General features: G+C 42.0%; 1 protein-coding gene across 1 annotated transcript in view; it reads right to left on the reverse strand.

Moving 5' to 3' along the window:
• LOC114653563 (LYR motif-containing protein 4) overlaps positions 1 to 24,997 on the reverse strand; it is a 379,770-nt gene that overhangs the window by 284,043 nt on the left and 70,730 nt on the right. Inside the window, exon 2 of the mRNA XM_028803950.1 lies at positions 20,490 to 20,610. Coding sequence (XP_028659783.1) covers positions 20,490 to 20,610 — 121 coding nt within the window. The remainder of the gene's footprint in view (positions 1 to 20,489; positions 20,611 to 24,997) is intronic.

Consider the following 24,997-nt stretch of genomic DNA (forward strand, 5'->3'; position numbering starts at 1 on the left):
AAAAAAAAAAAAAAAAAAAAAAACCCACCACACATGAAAGTGCTGTCCTAACAAATCACCACCTGAGGTGTGTGTCTCGTCATCGAACCCATATATAACATGGCATCCCCTAAAATTACCAATATTCAACGATAAATAATATGCTAAGAATTGGAAACTTCAGAATTCTGCATACTGATAATATATTTGGATGCTTTGAACAACTGTTCCTCACAAATACGTTTCACCAAGTTTCTGGAGTTGATGGCATTAAAGTGCAGACCATTTTAGCTGCCACAGATGTTTTCTGTTGTGATTGTGACTGCTGTATATATTCCACCAGATGCAAATGCTAACGCACCACTTAACTGCATGTTAACGGCTATTAAAAAAAAAAAAAAAAAGGAAAGATCCTTCCCCCAATGCGGTCCTTACTGTCGCAGGAGATTTTAATGATGTCGATTTAAAGACTCTGCTTCCTAAACTTGACCAACACATTAAGTGTGCAACCAAAGGGAAAAACAGAGTGGACCGTGTCTACTCAAATATTAGAAAAAGATACACAGCCTCACCCCTCACACATATGGGATAACCAGATCATTTATCACTCTTCTTAACTCCAGCCTACAGATCACTTAGTAAAAACTGGTACAAAAACTGTTAAAATATGGCCTGAAGGAGCATGTCTACAACAGTAGGACTGCTTTCAGTGTACTAACTGGGATCTGTTCTTTGATATATACATTTCAGCCGTTCTCTGCTACATCAGGACCTGCACTGAAAATGTCACTAGTGACAAACATATCAGTGTTTTTCCAAATAGAAAACCATGGATGACAAAAGAGGTTCAAAACCTACTGAAGGAAATGAATGCAGCCCTCACATCAGGGGATAAAGTATGGTATAGTGCTGGCAGAAGAAACCTGAAAAAAAGGAATTAAAGGTGCAAAGCTGCATATAGCAAAAGGATTGAGGATCACTTTATCATCTGGGATCTGGCATGGGTATGGCAGGGCATTCAGCATCTCACAAATTAAAAGAGCTATAAAAACCTACCCACGGACAATGTCTCACTGGCAGAAGAGCTCAATTGCTACTTTGACTTTTTCAAGATAAAACAGTCAGACAGTACAATTACTCCCTGATTAGTCTCCATTAATCATGCTTTTATTATACAGACAGATGAAGTATGGCGAGTCCTCAAAGCCCTGCGGCCTTCTTAAAACTGACAGCCCTGTGATATTCCAGGTAGAGTGCCTATCAACTGGGAGAGGTGTTTACAGACATCTTTAACCTGTCTGTGGCACAGGCTAAGGTACCTACCTGTCTGAAGTTGGCTATCATCATACAAGTGCCCAAACAGTCTAACATCAGCAGTCTAAACGAATACAGAACATTTACATTTACTTATTTGGCTGATGCCTTTATCCAAGGAGACTTACAACATTCTTTTTGGTTTGCCAATTGGGGCACAGGCAGGTCAAGTGACTTGCTCATGGTCATACATTGTCAGTAGTGGGATTTGAACCCACAACCTTTTAAGTCCAAAGACATAACCATTACACCACACACAGTGGCACTCACACCATTTATAACAAAATGCTTTGAGAGATTGGTCTTAAAACACATTAAATCTATTATCCCTCGCACAGTTGATCAGCATCAGTATGCCTATAGGGCAAACCATTCCACAGAGGATGCTATTGCCATAACTCTCCATATAGTACTAACCCCATTTAGAACAGGGGACATTTGTGAGAATGCTGTTTGTGGACTACAGTTCTGCATTCACCACTGTTGTCTCCAGCAGGTTAGTCACTAAACTCCTGAAGCTGGGCCTCAGTAATCCTCTGTGTATTTGTGTCAGGGACTTTTTTATACAACAGGCCAGTTAGTTAAACCTGGTCATCATTTTTCTTCAAGACTGATCCTCAGCACCAGTGTGTCACAACACTGTGCCAAGTCCCCTTCTATATACCCTGTACACGTGTAAGTTTAATATGTCACTGGACTCTGTGCAAATATATCTTATAAAACCTGATTTTTACTCACTTAGACAGACTAAGTACAGAAGTGAACACACAGAACTGCCAGGCAAGCAATATGACAAAAAGATGGACTAGGACAAATGGACACCATGTGCATTCAGACTGTAGGAAGCTGTAAGCATGTACTATTTTTTACCTGTTAAGTCAGCACAAAGTTGGAGTGAATGGTTGCCCTGTTTGGAATTGTATGCTCATCTGAAGGGGGCTCTGGACATGGAGAAAATGTATAAAGCCTTGGAACATTGCCAGGTACACCTTTGAAGCCAACGAATGGATAGAAGACGTCACCACCTGTTCCTGAGAATGCCTTCCGCATCTGCAATGACGACACCAACAGACTCCACTCCCGAACCGGGTCTTGTCAATAGGCTTCATTCGTCTTTTTTACTATCTGCAGTGTAAGCTGACATTAAACAAAGTTATTTCTCCTGTGTGATTTCTTACCGTCGTATCACTAGGGAGGGGTAACGTCTTTTATGTTACATCTATATAGATTCATGTTAAGTAACATGTGCAATCACAAAAGAATTCTTTCCCAGGGAATGAGGGTCCCCTGCAGGAAACAACTGGTGACGAGGATGGTATTGTGGCTAATTTACTAACCACATTGTATTTATAATGTATTGCGTCTGTTGATAATGTTGGTGCAGAAGGAACCGGCCAGATACTAAGGATGCCGGGATGGTTGCGCACACAAGTCATGGACGCCCGTGGCAGAGTTACTGTTCCAATAGCCTGGTCCGAACTGGAAGGAGAGATCAATCTCCTAAAGGTGCAAGGGGCAGTCTTGAAACTCGATCGGGTCAGAGCTCCGGGGCAAGAAGGTAAAAGGGGGGAAGTTTTAGTCTGGCATATGACATCCATCATCTTAGTTCAACAAAGAAATACTGCTGGTACAGTCAATATGAACTGGGATCTTCACTTCGATAGTGGAGGGAGGCAGTTGTGAGGGGAAAAAAAAAAAGCTTTGAAAATATATGAAAAACTGCATGTTAAGAGTTGGTGCATACAGACACATGGAATATACAAACTGAAATTTTTTTTTTTTATTATTACATAAGGGGTCGGTAGTCCGTTACTTAAAACTGAACAGCTTCGGTGCCGATGATACCCATAAAGTCTCGACTGCACTCACTAAAACAACAGTAGAAAAAGTTTATTGGCACTAAGTACCTGCCTGATATAATCAGGTTAACACAGCCCCCAACACTGATAAGTGTCATGAAACGTGTTAAAAATGTTAATATATCATCCTGCAGAAAAATCAAAAACACACAGAAATTACGAAGCTATTGAAGTTATCTGGTAAGTATTGCTTAAATTACAAGCTTGTGATAACACAGTCTTTATAAGCCATCCATCCATTGTCTCCCGCTTATCCGAGGTCGGGTCGCGGGGGCAGCAGCTTGAGCAGAGATGCCCAGACTTCCCTCTCCCCGGCCACTTCTTCTAGCTCTTCCGGGAGAATCCCAAGGCGTTCCCAGGCCAGTCGAGAGACATAGTCCCTCCAGCGTGTCCTGGGTCTTCCCCGGGGCCTCCTCCCGGTTGGACGTGCCCGGAACACCTCACCAGGGAGGCGTCCAGGAGGCATCCTGATCAGATGCCCGAGCCACCTCATCTGACTCCTCTCGATGCGGAGGAGCAGTGTCTCTACTCTGAGCCCCTCCCGGATGACTGAGCTTCTCATCCTATCTTTAAGGGAAAGCCCAGACACCCTGCGGAGGAAACTCATTTCAGCCGCTTGTATTCGCGATCTCGTTCTTTCGGTCACTACCCATAGCTCATGACCATAGGTGAGGGTAGGAACATAGATCGACTGGTAAATTGAGAGCTTCGCCTTGTGGCTCAGCTCCTTTTTCACCATGACAGACCGATGCAGAGCCCGCATTACTGCGGATGCCGCACCGATCCGCCTGTCGATCTCGCGCTCCATTCTTCCCTCACTCATGAACAAGACCCCGAGATACTTGAACTCCTCCACTTGGGGCAGGATCTCGCTACCAACCCTCAGAGGGCACTCCACCCTTTTCCGGCTGAGGACCATGGTCTAGGATTTGGAGGTGCTGATTCTCATCCCAGCCGCTTCACACTCGGCTGCGAACCGATCCAGAGAGAGCTGAAGATCACGGCCTGATGAAGCAAACAGGACAACATCATCTGCAAAAAGCAGTGACCCAATCCTGAGCCCACCAAACCGGACCCCCTCAACGCCCTGGCTGCGCCTAGAAATTCTGTCCATAAAAGTTATGAACAGAATCGGTGACAAAGGGCAGCCCTGGCGGAGTCCAACTCTCACTGGAAACGGGTTCGACTTACTGCCGGCAATGCGGACCAGGCTCTGGCAACGATCGTACAGGGACCGAACAGCCCTTATCAGGGGGGCCGGTACCCCATACTCTCGGAGTACCCCCCACAGGATTCCCCGAGGGACACGGTCGAATGCCTTTTCCAAGTCCACAAAACACATGTAGACTGGTTGGGCAAACTCCCATGCACCCTCCAGGACCCTGCTAAGGGTAGAGAGCTGGTCCACTGTTCCGCGACCAGGACGAAAACTACACTGTTCCTCCTGAATCCGAGGCTCGACTATCCGACGGACCCTCAATTGTTTTATATAAAAAAAAAAAAAAAAACTCCAGACTGTGTACACAAATAACACTAAAATATAAACAGCTCTGACTTAAAATTGGAAAAAGAACAAATAATAATTGGTTTTAACTTGCAATGAGACACATGTCTCTAAGTTACCTTCCTGCGAATACTGGCCATACTTTAGGAAGGTATGCACTGGATAAGTCTGGATTTAAAATGAGACAACTTCTCATATGACAGAAAGAAGTCTGATCTTATATAAAAAATTAGGTTTAAAACTGTCATAAATACGAAAAACATTTTTCCTTTCACAACCTGATCAAGTTTAAAGGTAAAATGCTCTTTTGTTAATAATATAAAACAAGGGAAACAATTTCTTCTAAGAATCAGAAAGTGCCCGATGTGTGTGTATGGAGGTTGAGCGTTTTAAGAATTATTACGGTAAAGCATGTGCTGGTGAAGTGGTTAGCACTCTTGCCTAGCAATGAGAAGGTTCAAACTTGTATGTTTTCCCGGTTGAATCATTATATTCTTCGTGACTGCATAGCTTTTTCTGGGAATGCTTTCTTATTCTGGAATTGTGCTGCGTGGTTTTGTGATGTGTGGATCCAGTCCTTGCTGTCGTGGAATCAGATTGGCGCGAAAATATTTTTTCCTTGATTGCTGCAGACTTGGTTCACCATGGAGTCTCCTTGATCTGGACACCAGAGCCGTATGAAGCCGAACTGAATGTTTGACTGTCCTGATAAGTAAATATAAAAGTGAACGGCAAGGAGTGCATTGAACTGTGAAAACTTACATTTAAAAAAAAAAACAAAAAAAAAAAAAAACAACCTCAAGTGAGATTTTAGTATGTTTAAAAAAAAACTCTGAATGAAGTGCAATTGTAAAAGAAATTTAAGTGAGTATGAGAATATGCTTTGTTAAAAATAATGTATGAGAATATGTGATGATGTCTGTGTGACGGTAGTAGAACCATCACCGGGTCTTTTGTCAGTGAGGAGAGCCGGAAGAACCAGCAGCAGCTGCTATTTAACAAAATAAAGTACAGTAAAGAGTTGACAGGTGCAGTGCTGAAAGGTTCATAAAGTGAAGATTCCCCCTAAGACCCTTAATGTTGGCTAATTATTCAGATAAATATCAGATTTCTTTTTATTTTAGATAATGCCTTCACTTACTGGCTTGGCGGAGTCCTCTTTTTAAGCGGACTAACCTCGTTAGTGGGTCAGTTGATGGGCAGTTTTCATTCTATGCACGCATGGCTGCTGTGACACTAGGGGTCGCTGTTGCCCCGTAAAACCCACAGACAACACGTCCAAACACCAGGGGCCTCATGTATAACGCCGTGCGTAGAACTCACACTATAACATGGCGTAAGCACAAAAGCGGGATTGTGCGTACGCACAGAAAAATCCAGATGCAGGAATCTGTGCGCACGCATACTTTCACGTTCTTCTACTACATAAATCCCGATTTGCGTGAAAAGTAACGCACGTGCACGCGCCTTCTGTCCCGCCCCAACTCCTCCCAGAATTACGCCTCTTTGAATATGCAAATCAATATAAATAGCCTTCTGTGAAAAGACAATGGGAAAAGCACGGGAGAAAATATAAGAATTTCAGCGAATACCAAGTGGAGGCAAATGAAAAACGTACTGTTTGTTGGTTTAAACAGTGGTATAATCAACAAAAGGAAGCTGATCGAGTGACAGTGTGTCGGAGAAACTCGAAGGCTCAACTTCACAAAGTCGCACAGTGCCCGAAATAAAAAAGAAATCACATATCAAAGTCGCCGTGAAAAAGCAAGTCGTAGCCCACCGTTCTGAGTGTCATATGAAAGCTTATTAGGGTACAGACAAAAAAAAGGCACACAGTGGGGAAAAAAGCACGAAATGTCAACTTTAATCTCGAAATTTCCACTTTAATCACGTAGTTTATTTTGCCATTAAAGTAGAACATCATAAACTTCATCTTAAAATCGTTTAATTTACTAGTTTCTCAAATCCCATTGTAACTAAAGTGGCATGTTAAATGCTTTGTTCTGTATTTGATCTTCTATGTGCTCTATGTGTATGAATCACTACCTGTATTTTAAACGGGCTTTCTCTTTCTCCGACAGGACACATAATCCATTACATTCGTGATATTACAGCTCTCTGAATAATTAAAGTACTGAGATGTATACGTGATATCTTTTTCATGATGATAGGAATGAAAGCATGTTATTAAACATGGGAACACGGTGGCGCAGTGCTTGTTCATATCTCACGCAAGAGGCTTGCTGCGCCATGCGCGACCTTCAATGAAATAATTTATCACAGCAGTACTGTCTCTTTCAAACGTACTAACCTCCAATTCCTGTCCTTACTTTTCTTTCTCCAAAAACTCAATCGCCACACAATAAGCTATGTAATAGACGTGAAGCCATCTGTAAGCTTAGAACTTCGATTCTTCAAAACTTTTAAGGAACATTGAAATATCTTAGTAGTACGTGTTTAATTATTATATCCGTCTATCTTTCCAGTGTCGCGTCAGCACCAGCAAGAATACAGCGCAAGGCAGGAACAATTACTGAACTAGCTAGCGCTGCAGCACCGTGTCCTCACATGTTTAATTATAAACAATACAGATTATTTAAATGAAGTTAAAGTTTTATCTGTATAATATAATCAACATGTTTTGCTGCATTTCGTCTTAGAAATGAATACCGTCATCACATGTAAATACGCGCTTTATAAAGTGGCGCAGGTTGTGCAATATTATAACTGTAGTGCAAGTTTACAGTGGGGTAATTGTACTTATAAGTCCAAATATTTCTACAAGGAGCACTTGATGGACTGATTTAGTGTGTTTAGAGTTCTTGGGATGAAACTGTTTCTAAACCGCGAAGTCTGTACAGGGACTAAAGCGTTTGCTGTGGCTCAGGCAGCATCTGCTTCATGCTGTGTACCGATAATTCTCTTTCCAATCAGCTGCTGCTGTGATTTCCCACTCAGATACAGTGATATAAATACTCCGAGTGGTGCAGTAAGAGTAATGTGGAAAAAGATGATCTGCTGTGGCAACCCTTAACGGGATCAGCTGAAAGAACATGCAGTGAGAGTTACAACGCTAAAGCAGTTATGGTATTTGGAATACTATGGCTATTCCCTGGACCATTATATTGCTACAGGTTAATTACAATCAGATGCATTACACTAATAATATGCAGTTAATTTCAGTGTATTTATAAAGCCGCGCCAGGAATGTGGATTTAAGAATGAAAGGGTGATCACACAGGAACAGTAGCACTGCTTTGACACTGGGTGCCGCCAGTCTGCAAAACCGGGCGGATAAATTGCGTACGTCAAGGAATGAGTTACCGTGGAAATGTGCGTGGCTTTACGCCAAGTTTAGGTTTTATACATCGCGATTTGAGCGTGGAAAGGTTCGTACGCAACATTTCTGTGCATACGCACCGTTTATACATGAGGCCCCAGGTAAAAAGTCCCAGTAATGAATTATTACAATAATGTGCACAAAGCACCTCCACAATACTCAATAATACAAATATAATATAAATCCTCCTCTCCACCCAGCAGCTCTATCACACTTCCTCCCAACTCCAGCTCTCCTTGCTGGGTTTCCCACAGTCCTTTAAATAGTCCTTGACCCAGAAGCGCTCCTGTCCTTCAGTCCACATTATTCCATAGCACTTACGGGTCAGATAAAGAGTTATATTTTTCTTCAGCCCGGAAGTACTTCAGTTCTTCCATCCCCGTGACATGGGAGTACTTCCGGGCTATGCGGGAAATAAAAATCCCCTTGTCTTCCTGCAGCGTCCCACGGTGGCCCCATGGGTCCCCAACAGGGCTGTGAAACCGAACTCCATCTCCCATGGTGCCCTGCGGGAATCCTGGGTACTTCAATGCTGCTTGGGAGACGCCATCTAGCAGCCTGGATGTGTCGGCTGGGATAAGTTGCCGGCCGTCCATCACACTGCGTACTCCCGTTTTGCTGCTAAAAGCCGGCAAGTAGCAGAGTTTGCAATAGTAAGGAAGAATGAAATGGAAAAGGTGAAAAGCAATCGCAGTACGGGTATGGTAATACAGTAGTTTTACTCCATTTGTTCATGTATATTATGTCTTATTGTCGTTTAAGAATTTAGATGTAATCCCCAGGTATGTGTGAGATGTATGTAAGGTGGTATATATGTAGGAATAAAGTATGGACGAGGCAGTGTTACTTCCCCTCTAACTGAATGGTAGAAGCCCATTGCCTTTAACACTAGAATTACCAGAGCCTACGAAAAAACTCGTAAATCCGTCCCACCTTAAATTGCGTCTTAAATCCGTTTGCACCTCTCCGCCAGAGTCTTTTGTCATCTAAATGTGCTGATAAACACACGCTACTAGCAGCCAGCTATTCCATCCCCCCACCGACTTAGAACGAACTTCTCCTAGCTCATGCCTTGCCTTGATTTGATTACAGTATCTGGGATTGAAGTGGAGTTTTAGAGTGGAAATAATATAGCGTTATTTGGAATACACGCATTTCATGTGTGTTCTGTTTCTATAGTAGTCTGTGCAAACACATTTTTAAAACAGAAACGTTTTTCATATTCTAATAGTAAATGACAAAATGTAGGCACAAACTATATAACGTATGAAGCCTGAAGTCCATATATCAAAGAAACACTTTCACAAAAGGTACAAATAAGAGAACACGTGCGCTTTTATTCAAAAATATAACTGCACAAAAAAAAAAAGCCACGTTAGCATGCCACATTGACACACTTACTACAACTGCCGCGGTGGCATAATGGTATCAGCTCCTGACTGGGAATCAGAGGGTGGCGAGTTCGATCCCGCACGGCTCCACTTCGAGAAGTGAACTGCTCTTATTCTTACAATTTTAGAATAACAACATAAATTTGATTTCAGTCTGTAACAGCCAGTGTAACTTATGATACTGGTAAAGGTTAGCCTTTTTTTTTTTTTTTAATTCACTTTTCATTCTCGCAGTCGCATTCAGAATCAATCCATACAACCCCATCTGACACAGCTGTTTTCACATAAATAAAAGTGCACTTTTATTCGACTATAACCGAAGAATAAAGAAAGCAAGTTACAGTTGGTGGTTGATACGACAGCTTGCGTGGTGCAATGCTAAGAACTGCTGATTTCAAGTGACGTTGAGATACGAAGAAGGCAGCTTCGCCAGTGTTTGTGTGTCAGAACCCTTTTGGGGGGGGGGGGGGGGGCGGTAGTATGCATCGTGGTACACTGCAGACCTATGGCGCGTCTTTATGTCAGATGGGGTTGTATGGATTGATTCTGAATGCGACTGCGAGAATGAAAAGTGAATTAAAAAAAAAAAAGAAAAAAAAAAGCTAACCATTGGCAGTCCAGTCCAATTTATCATCCAGCTGCACTCCCAGGTATTTTTAGGTCTGTACCCTTTGCACACAGTCACCTCTGATGATCACGGGGTCCAGGACGGGTCTGGGCCTCCTAAAATCCATCACCAGCTCCTTGGTTTTGCTGGTGTTCAGGTGTAGGTGGTTTGAGTTGCACCATAATCACCCGCATGTGCTCCAGATGCCTCCCGATTAACCTCTGACGGCACTCCCTAGTGTGGCGGAAGTACCGGCCGCGCACCCGGAAGCAATCCAGGTATCCCTGGTCGTCTTCCCCCCAGCACCTCCGGATGTGGCTGAAGTGCTAAAGACCAGAGCTCTCCAGGCATCCGGGAGCCCCCTGGCTGTGACCATGGGCCCCTATAGGGTTGAGCTTCCAAGCTTAGTTCCCATGGTCCCCAAAGCCATCAGGGTGGTCGCCCCCTCGTGGTCTGGAGGAGGCGTAATCCTTCCTCTGGTCCTTCCCCAGCCGCCTGCCACACAGTGCTCTGTATTGTATTATACATATGTTTGACAAAGCATTGTTTTATGTTATGTATTTGCTCTACCCTTCATCCTTCTTCATTTAGTATAGCAAGTATTTTAGTTTGGCCACTCAATTTAGTGGTTGTTCAAACCACTCCAATTTAGTGGTGGTCCTTTATCAATGAAAAAAGGTGGTGTTCTACCAAGATTCAAAGTAACTGTACTAATGACTCTTGGTCTATTGCACAAACCTAATAATAGCTGGTGAAGAAATGACTTGCTTACTCAGAGTGGAAGAATTGCAGAATCAAACAAAGACTGAAAGTCCAGCTAAGTAAGCCGACATTAAAAAAAAGTTATTTCTCCTATGTGATTTCTTAATGCCGTATCACTAGGGAGGGGTATCGTCTCTTATGTTATATCTATACAGATTTGGGTTAAGCAACACGCTACAATCACAAATAGAACTCATTCCCTGGGAGTGAGTGCCCCCTGCAGGACACAACACGTATGACTGTGTCACCATACACTGTACAAATACAAACTTCAGATCTGCAGATGATACAACAATGGTGAGGCTCATCTCAGAAGGGGATGAGATGGTATCCAGAGATGAAGTTGCTAAACTGGTAGAGTGGTGTTCAGTTAATACATGAGGATCACTCTCACTTAAACATCATAGATGAAGAAGTGGAAAGAATTTACAGTTTCAAGTATTCGGAAGTCACATCACTGACGACCTCACATGGACAACCAATTCATCTGCCCTAGTTAAAAAGGGCTCACCAGTGCTCTAGTATTTAAGGACACTTAAGAAGACCAATTTAGCTATGGAGCTGCTCATGTCTTTTTATCACTGTTCTGTTGAGAGTTTTGACATGCTGTAGTATAGCGTGGTAAGCCAGCTGCACAGCAGCGTACAGGAGGGCATTAAAGAGAGTCATTAACACAGCTCAAAAAATTATAGGACTTCCTTTGCCCTCACTGGAGGATATTTTCAAGACTTGCTGCCTCTGCAGAGTTAGCAACATCTGGAGGGATACAACTCGCCCCTGCCATTACCTTTTTTCCTTGCTACCATCAGGTAGGTGCTGTAGTACCCTAAAGACTCACACTAAAATGCTTATAAACAACTTTTTTCCTAGAGCCATCACTGAACTGAACTCCAGTACAGCTCAGAATCGTATGTATTCTATGTTTTAGGTTGAAGTTTCTATGTAAATTTATTCTGGTGTAAATTGAGATTCATTTTGGATGACTAGATATGTGTACATCCTACAGACTACACTACAAATTTCATTGTGTAGGAAATGTGCAATGACAATAAAAGTATTTCTTCATTCAAAACATTTATTTTGCTGTATACAAATGAAAATATAAATGAGTAAATGTTTCTAGGACTGAGATAGGAGTGATAGTTTTGAAGGCATTGTACAAAGACATTATTATGTGTGTGATGAAGGAGATTGACAAGAAAACCATTTAATTCTTTGCAGTATGCTCTACTCAAACCTATTGTGAACAGCCGTAATGAAAGGCAGAGAAAACAGTATTTTATTGAAGAAAATCATGGTTATCTTATTTTAAAAATAGTACTGCATAAATATCCAAGACACAACATTCACTTCTGTTATGTTCTTTTTACTACAATGTTCCAAAGATCAAGCTGAATCTGTAATACAACAGCAGCAAAAAAAAAAAAAAAAAAAAGTACCTGCAGGCACATAAGCAGCATGCAAGCACACCATTTATTAAATGATGACCATGCTACAAGCTGTTTAATGCAGAGAACAACTCACAGGCTTATTAAAATGTTCTACTCAATGGAACATAAAATAAATTTATTTCTATTATGTATTATGAAAAATTGCTACCCGTCTTCCACAGGAATAGTAAAAATGGGGCACACAGCTTGGGAGGAATACACAGTCAATAATAACTTACTGCACCCGCTGTGTTTCCATACAGAACTACACCATAAGCAAGTGTCTGTGACCAATTGCTATGTACTTTAACACCAGTGAGAGCACAATTCACTGTTAAAATTGATACTAATGCCTTAGTACTTAGGGTAACTCTTCAAAAGGAGCTGTTATACTTCCCTGTGATGCCTTCTTTAAATCTGCAACAAAGCAAAAATAAAAGTTGTTCCATCTCAAACAGATAACCTAATTCATATTTACCTCTTGAATCAGGACTATAGATCAGCCAGTACAGACCATTGCTTTGCTTCAAGTAATGAGGTAAAAACCACACCAATTAATTTGGTTAGGAAATGCACACATGATTTTTTTTCAAAGCAAGAACTGAAAGCCATGCTTCAGTAGGAATAGAAATATTTTGCTAATTACAGACCTAGTAAGGTGTGCATTTTGGCCATAAATTTATGGTCTACATGGCCTCTATAAGCACTCCCCAGAGACAGTTAATACTATGCCTCTGATTTACTACAGCAGTAGCCAAAAAGAAGGCTCGCCAAGTTATGTTTTTTTTATTTTATTCAAGGGGCAAAGGGAAAGCTCAAGCAAATTCAAATTAATTTGAACAAGTGTTTTTTTTTTTTAACTAAAAACTACACACATAAAAGGGCATGTTAACATTTAATGTTTTTTAAGCAAACTAATCACAAGTTAAAAAAACAAACTACTTCAAAGTGAAGTTTGTAACTGTGGCATTGAAATCATGTTAATGACACAGTACAGTGGAACCTCGGTTCACGAACGTCTCGGTACAAGTACAAATCGGTTTACGACCAAAAAGTTCTGCCTTGGTTCACGACCACACACTCGGTATACGAACAAGCCAGTTTCCCTTTCAGTTTGTACATGTTCAGTCTCTCCCTATGCATTTCCTGTGTAGCAAGCAAGAGAGAGAGCGAGAGAGCGCGCGACACACACACACACAGAGACAGCGAGAGAGACAGACGCATACACACAAGCAGCTGGAGAGAGAACCGCGCACACACACAGGCAGCGCCAGACAGAGACAGACGCACACACACAGGCAGCGGAGAGAGAGCCGCGCACACACACACAGGCAGCGCCAGAGGGAGACAGACGCACAAACACACAGGCAGCGCGAGAGAGACAGACGCACGCACACACACAGGCAGGCAGCGAGAGAGAGAGCCGCACACACACACACACAGGCAGCGCGAGCGAGCGAGAGAGAGGTCTGGACTCATAAGGTAGAGAAGGCAGTTAAAGCATGCACTGGGCTTGATTTTGTTTTCACTTCTGTTTACAGGGAATTAAATTAAAAAAGAAATATCAAATACAGTGTGCAAAGTACTACATATCCCATTTGAGTATTGTTCTAGTTATATAAAAGCAACCTCAGTAGAGATTTTTCTCTTCAACCACAGTATATTGGTGTTTCATCTAGAATACCTATATACACTAGACCAGGGGTCTGCAACCTTCACTATCAAAAGAGCCATTTTGCTCCCTCTTCCTCCAAAGAAAAATAGTCTGGAGCCGCAAAACATAACACAGCTTATAAACTTTTAAAAGTTTTAATCTTTTTTTAGATTTTACATGTTACAACCACGGAATACAACAAACAGAAGTGCAGTGTGCATGTGTAGGCCTACTTTGAAATAAATTTAACTGAACTCTGCAGGCCTATTTGAGTCCTTCCTATACCTGTATAAAATTAAAATAAAAACTAGCCCACTTTAATATAAATAAAACATTTAGCAGTAGCTTAGCAGCTTTAAAAAAGTAAACATAAAATTCCATTTCAGTGTGCTCTCATCCTCTTCAGGTTTCCCTCTCAGCCAGCAATCAACTGAAGCACCTGAACATACAAAAAAACCTACATCAGCTCCGGGTCTGAAATAAATGTGTTTTTTTTTTTGTTTTTTGTTTTTTTTAAATATTAGCCTATTAAATGCTATTGTTCTCACCTGTTTAATGTGACTTCTGTTTCTGAAGTTCGCTGCAGATCATCTCTAGCACTTTGAGCTACTTTTTGTATGAAAATGTGCTATATAAATAAATGTTGTTGTTGTTCTATGTCGGGGCTATACGATGTGACTTTGACCTTCACACAGGACTGCAGGCTCATGTGTGAGGTGGGAGAGATATTTGGACTTTATGAAGTTCATGCTTGAGAAAACTTGCTCACATAAGTATGTTGAGCCAAAGATGGACAGGACTCCAAATGCATATTTTTTCATGTTCATATATGTTTCGGGAATGGCACTCCATGTATTGAAAACAAGTTTGTCGGGTTTGGGGAGGTTTTCAATATCAGTCCATTTGTGCTCTTTAGCGAGAGTAGCCTTCTGACGGGCGACTTCTTCAAGATCCGCTGTCAGGCATTTGAACTTGGACACCCATAAATCTTTATCCGCTATGCGGCCAGTTCAATTTCTAGATCGGGCTTACTTACTCCTGTGAATGCGGATGTGTTCAGCAGGGATGGGTCGATGTCCAGGGAAGGAGAGAGTGTTTTTTTTCTTTCTGAACTCACTGAATCTTTCTCTAAATGCAGCTTGCATTGCAATAATTGTACGGTGGAAATAATCACAATTTATGTGAATGTTCACTGCTTTGAACTCTCTCAGGGAGGGGAAGTGAGAGAGTGAACCTTTCTGTACATCTCTGGCAAACACTGTCATCATGCGCTCAAACACCAAAACATTTAAAGTCAGAGAATAGATGCTCTGATATTTTTATGAACGATTCTTTCATGTATTCTCCGTCTGTGAACGGCTTACCCCTCCTTACGATCTCTTGAGCTGCCACAAAACTAGCAGCTGTAGTTGATTGTGGAGAAGTGATCCACTTTTTGAAAGTATGTTTGCTCTGTTCAGCTTTCCGTTGCAGTTCCGAAATTGCTCTCTTTCGCTCATCTTCACTTGGGTATTTTTCAGTGAATGCTGAGTGCTTGTTTCGAAAATGTCTTTCAACGTTATATTTTTTGTTGTTCGATAATTTATCGCCACATATTAAGCACACCGGTAAGCCAGCGTCGTTGGCGCTGAAGGCAAATGCTTCTGTCCACGCAGAATTAAACTCTCTGTTCTCTTCTGGGATTTTTCATTTTTGGGATTTATTCATGGTTAGTGCAGGGGTCGCACACTCCAGAAGCCACCTGCAGGTAAAGGCGAGGGCTATAGACGTAGATGTGACGCATATTTTAGTTGACAAATTATAAATAAAAATTAGATGTTAAAGTGTATAACAGTAGTAGTAGTAAATAAACATTATATATATTACATATATTATATACAAATTAAATTAAGAAATTGCCGTTATTCATTTTTATGTTTTTTTTTTTTTTGTCAAGGCCAAAAGGAGCCATTACAAGGAGGCTGAAGAGCCGCATGCGGCTCCAGAGCCGCGGGTTGCCGACACCTGCACTAGACGTATTACAGCACAAAAATGTTTGGATCCAACGAGATCGAAGTTTGCCATATCATACTGCCTATTTTATAATGTCAACTGAGTTATCTTTCCAGAGTGAGTGAGAAAAAGAAGTATGATTAAGTAAAATGAACTAAGCTGATACCAGGGGCTATGCATAAAAACCACCAATCCTCTGTCACAACAGAGTTCCAAACTGTATTAGGAAGCAACAGCAGCACAACAACTGTGCACTGGGTGCTTCAAGAAACAGGTTCCCCATGGCTGAGCTGCCTCACACAAGCCTAAGATGATTACGCACAATGGCAAGCACCAGTAGTCTGATGGAAGCATCTTGGCAAACTGCAGGAGAACCCTGACTTGTGGACTCTGGACTGCATAACCCCTGCTGGAAGGTTTGATGGAGAACGGATATTGATTTGGGTCTTTTTTTCAGGGTTTAGAGTAGGCCCATTGTTTCCATTAAAGTGTAATGTTAATGCCACAAAACACAAAAATATCTTAGACAAAAGTGTACTTCCATCTTTGTGGCAACAGTTTGGGGATTGCACTTTTTTGTTCCAGTGTGACTGTACCCCTGTGGACAAACTCAGGTATACAGTGCATCTGTAAAGTATTCACAGCGCATCACTTTTTCCACATTTTGTTATGTTACAGCCTTATTCCAAAATGGATTAAATTCATTTTTTTCCTCAGAATTCTACACACAATACCCCATAATGACAACGTGAAAAAAGTTTACTTGAGATTTTTGCAAATGTATTAAAAATAAAAAAATTGAGAAAGCACATGTACATAAGTATTCACAGCCTTTGCCATGAAGCTCAAAATTGAGCTCAGGTGCATCCTATTTCCCCTGATCATCCTTGAGATGTTTCTGCAGCTTAATTGGAGTCCACCTGTGGTAAATTCAGTTGATTGGACATGATTTGGAAAGGCACACACCTGTCTATATAAGGTCCCACAGTTGACAGTTCATGTCAGAGCACAAACCAAGCATGAAGTCAAAGGAATTGTCTGTAGACCTCTGAGACAGGATTGTCTCGAGGCACAAATCTGGAGAAGGTTACAGAAAAATTTCTGCTGCTTTGAAGGTCCTAATGAGCACAGTGGCCTCCATCATTCGTAAGTGGAAGAAGTTCGAAACCACCAGGACTCTTCCTAGAGCTGGCCGGCCATCTAAACGGAGCGATCGGGGGAGAAGGGCCTTAGTCAGTGAGGTGACCAAGAACCCGATGGTCACTCTGTCAGAGCTCCAGAGGTCCTCTGTGGAGAGAGGAGAACCTTCCAGAAGGACAACCATCTCTGCAGCAATCCACCAATCAGGCCTGTATGGTAGAGTGGCCAGATGGAAGCCACTCCTTAGTAAAAGGCACATGGCAGCCCGCCTGGAGTTTGCCAAAAGGCACCTGAAGGACTCTCAGACCATGAGAAAGAAAATTCTCTGATCTGATGAGACAAAGATTGAACTCTTTGGTGTGAATGCCAGGCGTCACATTTGGAGGAAACCAGGCCAATACCATCCCTACAGTAAAGCATGGTGGCTGGGAGACTAGTCAGGATAAAGAGAAAGATGAATGCAGCAATGTACAGAGACATCCTGGATGAAAACCTGCTCTAGAGCTCTCTTGACCTCAGACTGGGGCGACGGTTCATCTTTCAGCAGGACAACGACCCTAAGCACACAGCCAAGATATCAAAGGAGTGGCTTCAGGACAACTCTGTGAATGTCCTTGAGTGGCTCAGCCAGAGCCCAGACTTAAATCCGATTGAACATCTCTGGAGAGATCTTAAAATGGCTGTGCACCGACGCTTCCCATCCAACCTGATGGAGCTTGAGAGGTGCTGCAAAGAGGAATGGGCGAAACTGGCCAAGGATAGGAGTGTCAAGCTTGTGGCATCATATTCAAAAACACTTGAGGCTGTAATTGCTGCCAAAGGTGCATTGACAAAGTATTGAGCATAGGCTGTGAATACTTATGTACATGCGATTTCTCAGTTTTTTTATTTTTAATAAATTTGCAAAAACCTCAAGTAAACTTTTTTCACGTTGTCATTATGGGGTGTTGTGAGTAGAATTCTGAGGGAAAAAATGAATGTAATCCATTCTGGAATAAGGCTGTAACATAACAAAATGTGGAAAAAGTGATGTGCTGTGAATACTTTCCGGATACACTGTATAAAGATATGGTTTGACAAGTTTGGGGTGGAGGAACTCCTAGTGCCTGCACAGAGCCATTACCACAATCCTATTGAACACTTTTGGAATGAAAAGGAACACGGATTGTTGTGCAACATCAATGCCTGACCATAAATATTTTCTTTTTGTTGCATAGGTACAAATTCCCACAGACACACTCCAAAAACTTGTAGAAAACCTTCCCAGAAAAGTAGAGGCTTTTAGAGTCGTAAAGTGGGAGACAGAGCTCTATATTTATGTGTAAGGTTTTAGAATGAGATGTCTAACAGGTGTTCACAAATGTTTGGCCATATAGTGTAGATTTAATCTTGGGCCAAGTTCCCACAGAGCAAATACTCTTTGGGCCATGGTGGGTCTAAGTCAGGTACTCACTCCTCCTCCTACGCGCACACAAATATCTGATACACACATAGGAGGCACACTCACTCATTTACTCCTGGACACTCCCATCCAGTCACCTACTCATTCATATTATGCTCAAATTAAATCAAATGGCATCTTTCAAATACTAATCCAAGCTAAGGAATCATTAAGCACATGCTCAACTAAATTTATTCTGGTGGGGTTTTACCTCATTCTAAATGAGCAAGCTAAATAATTTGAATTATTTTTTTCTCTTGAAAATCCACTGTGAGTGTTCCCAATTATCTCACTTGTATTGATTAGCCATGAAGGGAACATTCAATATTCACACTGCATGTTAGTTATATGATCACTTTAGCTAGCAAAAACGTATCTGTCAAAATACCTGAAGGGGAAACTAACCCTGAGAATCATCATTGTAGCAATAAGTGGTACTATCTTTATAAAAGGCATTTCAAAAGACTCAGTCTACCTGTCTGATTTGCAATGAAATAGTCGTCAAAAAAGCGTACAATGCGTGATGCCAAAAAAAAAAAAAAAAAGGTTTTGAAAGCAAGCTAAAAATCACAGCAGGAAAATATTCATCCATTCACTAACTCAACATGAAGTGCTTCCTTAAAGCTGCATAGGTACTAGAAAAGCACAATAAAAACTTCACTAATGCAGATTTATTAAGAGAGTGCATTAGTCATTGTGTTAGATAGATAGATCAGCTACAACTGCTGCATACTGAGTTCATGTCTTGGCAGAGAATAATATATCCTTAGCTAATGATGAATCGCCAGACAACAAAGATGTGATGCAACTATGCAATTACCTCAGATAGTTTGATGGATCAGAAATCAGAGAACAACAGCAGGTTTGGTTGGGGTTTATGGGGGGGACCGGAGGATAGCACAGCTTTCCAGGAAAATGGACTTTTATTTTCAGCCACAATAACAAGTGCAGAAACAATGAATACTCTATGCTAATATCTGGTGTAATAAAATCAGATTCTTTAATTAATTGATATTTCATTATGCTACTGAATAACCTCAAACAAAACACAGTATGGAAAATAAGTTTGACTTTGTCCAGCACTCACCTTTCTTAACAGATTCAATGTACTAGAGGAATAGGAGGTGTGATGAAAAAATGATTGAGACACAGATGGAAGAAACAGTTAATTGGCCTTTGATGGACTCAAATGGATTCCTGCTGTCGGCCTCTGTATATACCCAGCAAAGAACTTAAACCTTCTTGGGAAACTGCCTACTTCATCAGCTTTCTTCACCATGCTGCCTGTCTACTCATACTTTTACAATGCTGCTTAGTGAAGTTTCCTCACAAATCAGAGTGGCAACTGTATTCATAAATGTTAATGCAGAACACTCTACACATTACATATCCAAAACTACTGTGAAATTAAGCTCAATTCACTTAATAAACAAGCAATACAGATTCAAAATGAAAATAAAACCACCAGTAGTCAATGGTACACAAATATTGAAAAATTACCACCAAAGAAAGAAAAACTATAAAAGCTGCTGTCTTTATTCGTCTTTATTATGTCTTTATGTTGTGCGATTCCCCGAGGGTGATCCGGCTAACAGGATCCTCATGATTGAGGGCTCGAGTGGCAAGACCAGGCCAAAGGGGATGCCCACGCAACATCTGGTTATGGCAGATAGATTTTCATTTCCAGGTGGTGGGACTGTACTGTATGTCTGTCCTGGGGGTTGCCAACCAGGATCAGAAGCTGTTTCATCGTGTGATGGGTGCAGCAACGCTCTATACCAGTACATGCTCCCTAACCTGACTTGATCATTGTATTTTCTGTGTTATTTCAATTAATAGGAATAAACCATATGAAAACAAAGAATCAGGACATTATTTGGCAAGCCTGTAATGGCTTCCTTTCACCATATTTTTTATAGTTAAAGAACCATGTATGTTTAATAATGCTAAAGCAAAATGCCACTCAGTTAGAATTATCAAATGAAGACAACTTTTATACTGAAGAAAAAGAAATTAACAAAGAAAGCAAAAAGCTGTTTTATGTTAACAAATATGTTCATGTTAAAATAGGCCTACCTGCCGCTGAATGATTGCTAGGTTCTCTCTAGCCTTGTCTACCAAATCTTCAATGGTTTTGGGATCCTTCACATGCTTTTTCTCTCTGAAGGCATCTCTTACCTTCCTGATGGCATAGGTCCTGCAAAACACATACAGTGGTCATCACTTATGTTGATCACACCACAGGAAGCAATTACTAGAGGCTTTCAGCAAGGCAGGGTAACATGCTACAGTGAAGATGCTACTTCTAGTTAGATACAATATAGAGAAGGGTATGGTCAGGGATACAGACGACAAAGGGCCAGTTGCAACAATCAAGTAAAATGAGTGACTAACAGAGGAGGTACAACAAAGATTAGACAATATCCAATTTAGGAATCTAAAAGTTACATCTCTGCTGCTTTCAGATTATATCAGCCTCATCTGACTGGTCTGTAGAGAAAATATGGTGGCTCACAACACAGCCTGTGATAGATTTGATCAACTTGAAATGTGAGTCAATTTTTATCACTCAAAGAAAACTTTTTTTGCTCTTTGAAGGCAGGTGAAGGAGAAGCAGTGGCACCAAGTGGATAAGTACAATAAAATTAATAACACAGAACTAGCTATTCTGTACTAATATTCTACCCATGGAACCATAAATTTTAAAAGATATCCATCTTACCCTCACCATCTTCAAGGATTTCATATTTTTTTTCAAATTTAGGGTTTATATTTCCACTGAACTTGTTGTCAATCAAATTTAGACTGTGGAAACAAGTGAGGAACTACTGCAGTAAAACCTTTTTGTATTATTTAATATGTTTGACAATTGTTAACATGACAAATAACATTTATTTCTATAGCACATTTTAAGACACAGGATGTAGTTCAAAGTGCTTTTGTGAGCTGTGAAGCTAATAGTACCCCCAAAAAGATACAGATGCCCCTGGGAAAAACCGTAGGAAACCCCTAGGAAACATAGACAGACTACCTTCGACATTTCTCCTTTCCCTTCTGGCCGGCTCTGTGCCTTGTGAAAAAGCCTGTACGGGCTTCTCTCAAGTTTGTTAAATTGATTTTCTGCTTTTCTCTCTCTCTCTCTCTCTCTCTCTCTCTCTGAAGAAGAAGTCGTCCTTGGTTGCTTTTAATTGACAAGCGGAGGTGCTAAGTCTTTTCAAGGAGCACGTGTGAAACAGTTTTAAAAGATAAATGTTTGTTTGCAGTGTTTGAATAAAATTCCAGTCTCTTCAACTTCCAGATTGTCTTCTGTGCAATTTTGTAACCCAAGCGTGACACTTTACAAAATGTCAAAGAAATAGTTAAAAGAAAAGAAAAACATTAAATTTGTTAATGTCAGTGGGGCTTACATAATATATATATATATATTTATATATATATATCTATATATATAAAAAAAAAATATATATATATATATATATATATATATATATATATATATATATATATATATACACATATACACACACGTGTGAGTAGTAGGCAGCTAAAGGGCTTAGAGAATAGTACTGACTCACCCGACCAAGGGGGCAGCAGGGTGCACTAACTTTCTTTCTGAGTTCCTAGCAGACCTTTTCTGGGAAATCACACCAGGTTCCAGTGCCTCGACTCTGAACACGTCACTTCCTGTCCCGGCCCCGAGGACGACGTCACTTCTCCAAGACTCTCTATGAAACCTCCCTCCCCTCCACAGGAGGGCAGTTCTGTTTTGGACTCTGATCTGTGCACACCAGTGCTATCACTTGTTTTTTTTTCAATTTTGCAGCCAGGATACACAATATACGAGTGGCTGCCCCAAACCTTGCTATGGCTCTTGTTTGAGTTTGTGACAGTGGCGTAGTCTGCAGGATGCATGGATCCCCGACGAGAAGGGGACAGGACCTGAAACCAAACCAGGTGGGAAAGTACCGTGGCTGAGTATCCAAGTGGGTGGTACGTACTGGGATTAGGAAAGACCAGGTACAGGCTCCGCTCCCAAAACACGTCACCGGGCAGAAAAAGAAACACGGGGAGTGTTTGGGAGGGGCACACAGGATTGGGCTGGTCCCTAGGGGGAAAGCAAAGGGGGCTTACTATGCTCTCTCGGAAGGGAGAGTGTTTCCCCCCATAAGACCAAGGCCTCAATGAAATATGGGGCATCCCCAGACCGGCAGGTGGCTAAGATGAGAGATTGTCATTTTGACTGACAGGCCGACCCAGTCACAGGCTATAGCTCTGTGGAAGGATGTAGGGCAGTGGCTGAAGCCGTTCCAAAATACTGCCCTACAAATAGCGCAGCAGGTGGCCTGCTACCTACTGCTTGCCAAACTGCAGAATAAGGTCATTCAGCCAGTCTGGGGAGCATTAAAAACATGACTGAACTTGTTCTTCTCATTGAGAAAACCAGGACAGCCTCGATATCTGGGAGGGCAGAACAGCTCTTTAGTGGACGTCTGAGGGAATATGTCCCAAAGTCTCTGCCCCTCCCTTACAAACTAGAGTCTGTGCCGAAGTCCCCGGGTTTGCAGGCACGCTGCCTACGTGGGAACGAGGGAAGGTGCAGAGAGAGGAGGTTGGTGTGCTCTGACGAATCCTCTGATGGTCCTGCATACAGGGGTGGTTATTGTAAAGGGGTATAAAACCAAAGCCTTATTTGATTTCGGCAGCAACATTCACAGTATCTTACAGTGGTATCTTACAGTACCAATTTAGAGTGACGCTGGCTTCTTTTAAAAGGGAGAAGTCGAATGATGACTCCTTTAAATTTGCTAAAAATGCAGTGATCCTTGTCAATGGCCAGCGCACTCATCAGCCTATGCCACAGGGTCCTCACTTTGTGTTAGAAAACGACCTTGTGTATCGGGTAGCAGAGCATGAGGGAAAGGAGCGAAAGCTGCTGCTAATCCCGCGGACCTTCCGGTGGCAGGTCTGTGAGTTGGCGCACATCCACCTCCTAGGAGGCCACCTGGGCACCGAAAAACTCTGGAGCGGATTAAGCTCTGTTTTTTTGGGCAGGAATCAATGAGGTGGTTCGTCGCTTTTGCACTTCATGTCCGGAGTGTCAATTGTGACAAATTCCTAGGAAGGACCATGCTCCTATCGTTCCCATTCCCCTAATTGATGTCCCGTTTCAAAGAATTGCTCAGCCCGATGACACAAGTATATTTTAGTCATCGTGGATTATGCTACCAAATACCCCAAAGCTGTTTCGTTGCGCTCAGCTACATCTAAAGCCATCGCACAGGAATTGGTAGAGGTCATTGCGCAAGTCGGCATTCCTAAGTAAGTCCTGACAGACCAAGGGACGCCTTTTACTTCGGAGATGTTCAAGGAAACGGCCAAGTTACTTAAAATAAAGCATCTAAAGACCGCGGTGTATCATCCTCAAACCGACTATCTGGTAGAGAGATTCAATCAGACTCTCAAACAAATGCTTCGTAAGGTGGTCAACGAGGATGGAAGGAACTGGGATCAGCTCTTCCCCCTCGTCCTTTTTGCATATCAGGAAGTCCCACAAGTCTCCACGGGGTTTTCACCTTTTGAATTATTGTATGGACGACAACCACAGGGCATATTGGACATTTTAAAAGAAGGATGGGAAGAAGAGGCTGTTCCCTCTACAAACATCTTAGAATATATTGCGCAATTACATGATAGATTTGGTAAAGTTCGGCCCCTCCTTAAAAGTCACACGGAAGAGGCACAAGCAGCACAGGTCCAATATTACGACCGAGGCACGTCTCTCTGGGAGATCAAGTCATGGTTCTGGTACCTACCTCCCACTCTAAATTAGTAGCCTACTGGCAAGGTCCATACAAAGTTAAGGAGAGGAAAGAACTTGTCGACTATTTGGTGAAACAACCCAATCATCGACCGAGGGAGTGGGTTTATCATGTAAATCTGCAGAGACCGTGGAAGGACAGGGACCCCGAATCCTCCTCCGGTCAGCCCCACTCACTCTTTGCCCACCTGAATAATGATTTAAGTCCCAGACAGCGATGGGAGCTGCAAACAGTTATCCTGTCCGTCCCGGAGGTAGTGAGTGAAAAACCCGGAAGGACATCTCTGATTGAGCACGACATTGTGACAGAGGCAGGGGTTATAGTCTGAGAACGCCCGTATTGCCTTCCTGAGGCAAAAAGAGCTGAAGTGGAGCTTGAGATCAAGCACATGCTGGAAGTAGGAGTAATAGAGGAGAGTCATAGACCCTGGTCCAGTTCCATCGTTTTGGTCAATAAGCCTGATGGAAGCTGGAGGTTTTGTAATGACTTCCGTCGACTTAAATCAAGTCTCCCAATTTGATGCTTATCCGATGCCACGAGTGGACAACCTCCTCAAGAGGCTAGGACAAGCTAAGTATTTGACCACGCTGGACATGACAAAGGGGTGTACTAGCAGGTTCCTTTAACGGACTCTGCACAGAGTAAGACTGCGTTTAGTACCCCTAGCAGGCACTGGCAGTATCGTGTCCTTCCATTTGGGTTAAACGGAGCTCCAGCAATTTTCTGGTGAACAAACTGCTCAGGCCTCATAACTCATACAGTGCT

Source organism: Erpetoichthys calabaricus, chromosome 6 (genome assembly GCF_900747795.2).
Source record: "Erpetoichthys calabaricus chromosome 6, fErpCal1.3, whole genome shotgun sequence".
NCBI classification, from domain to species: Eukaryota; Metazoa; Chordata; class Cladistia; order Polypteriformes; family Polypteridae; genus Erpetoichthys; species Erpetoichthys calabaricus.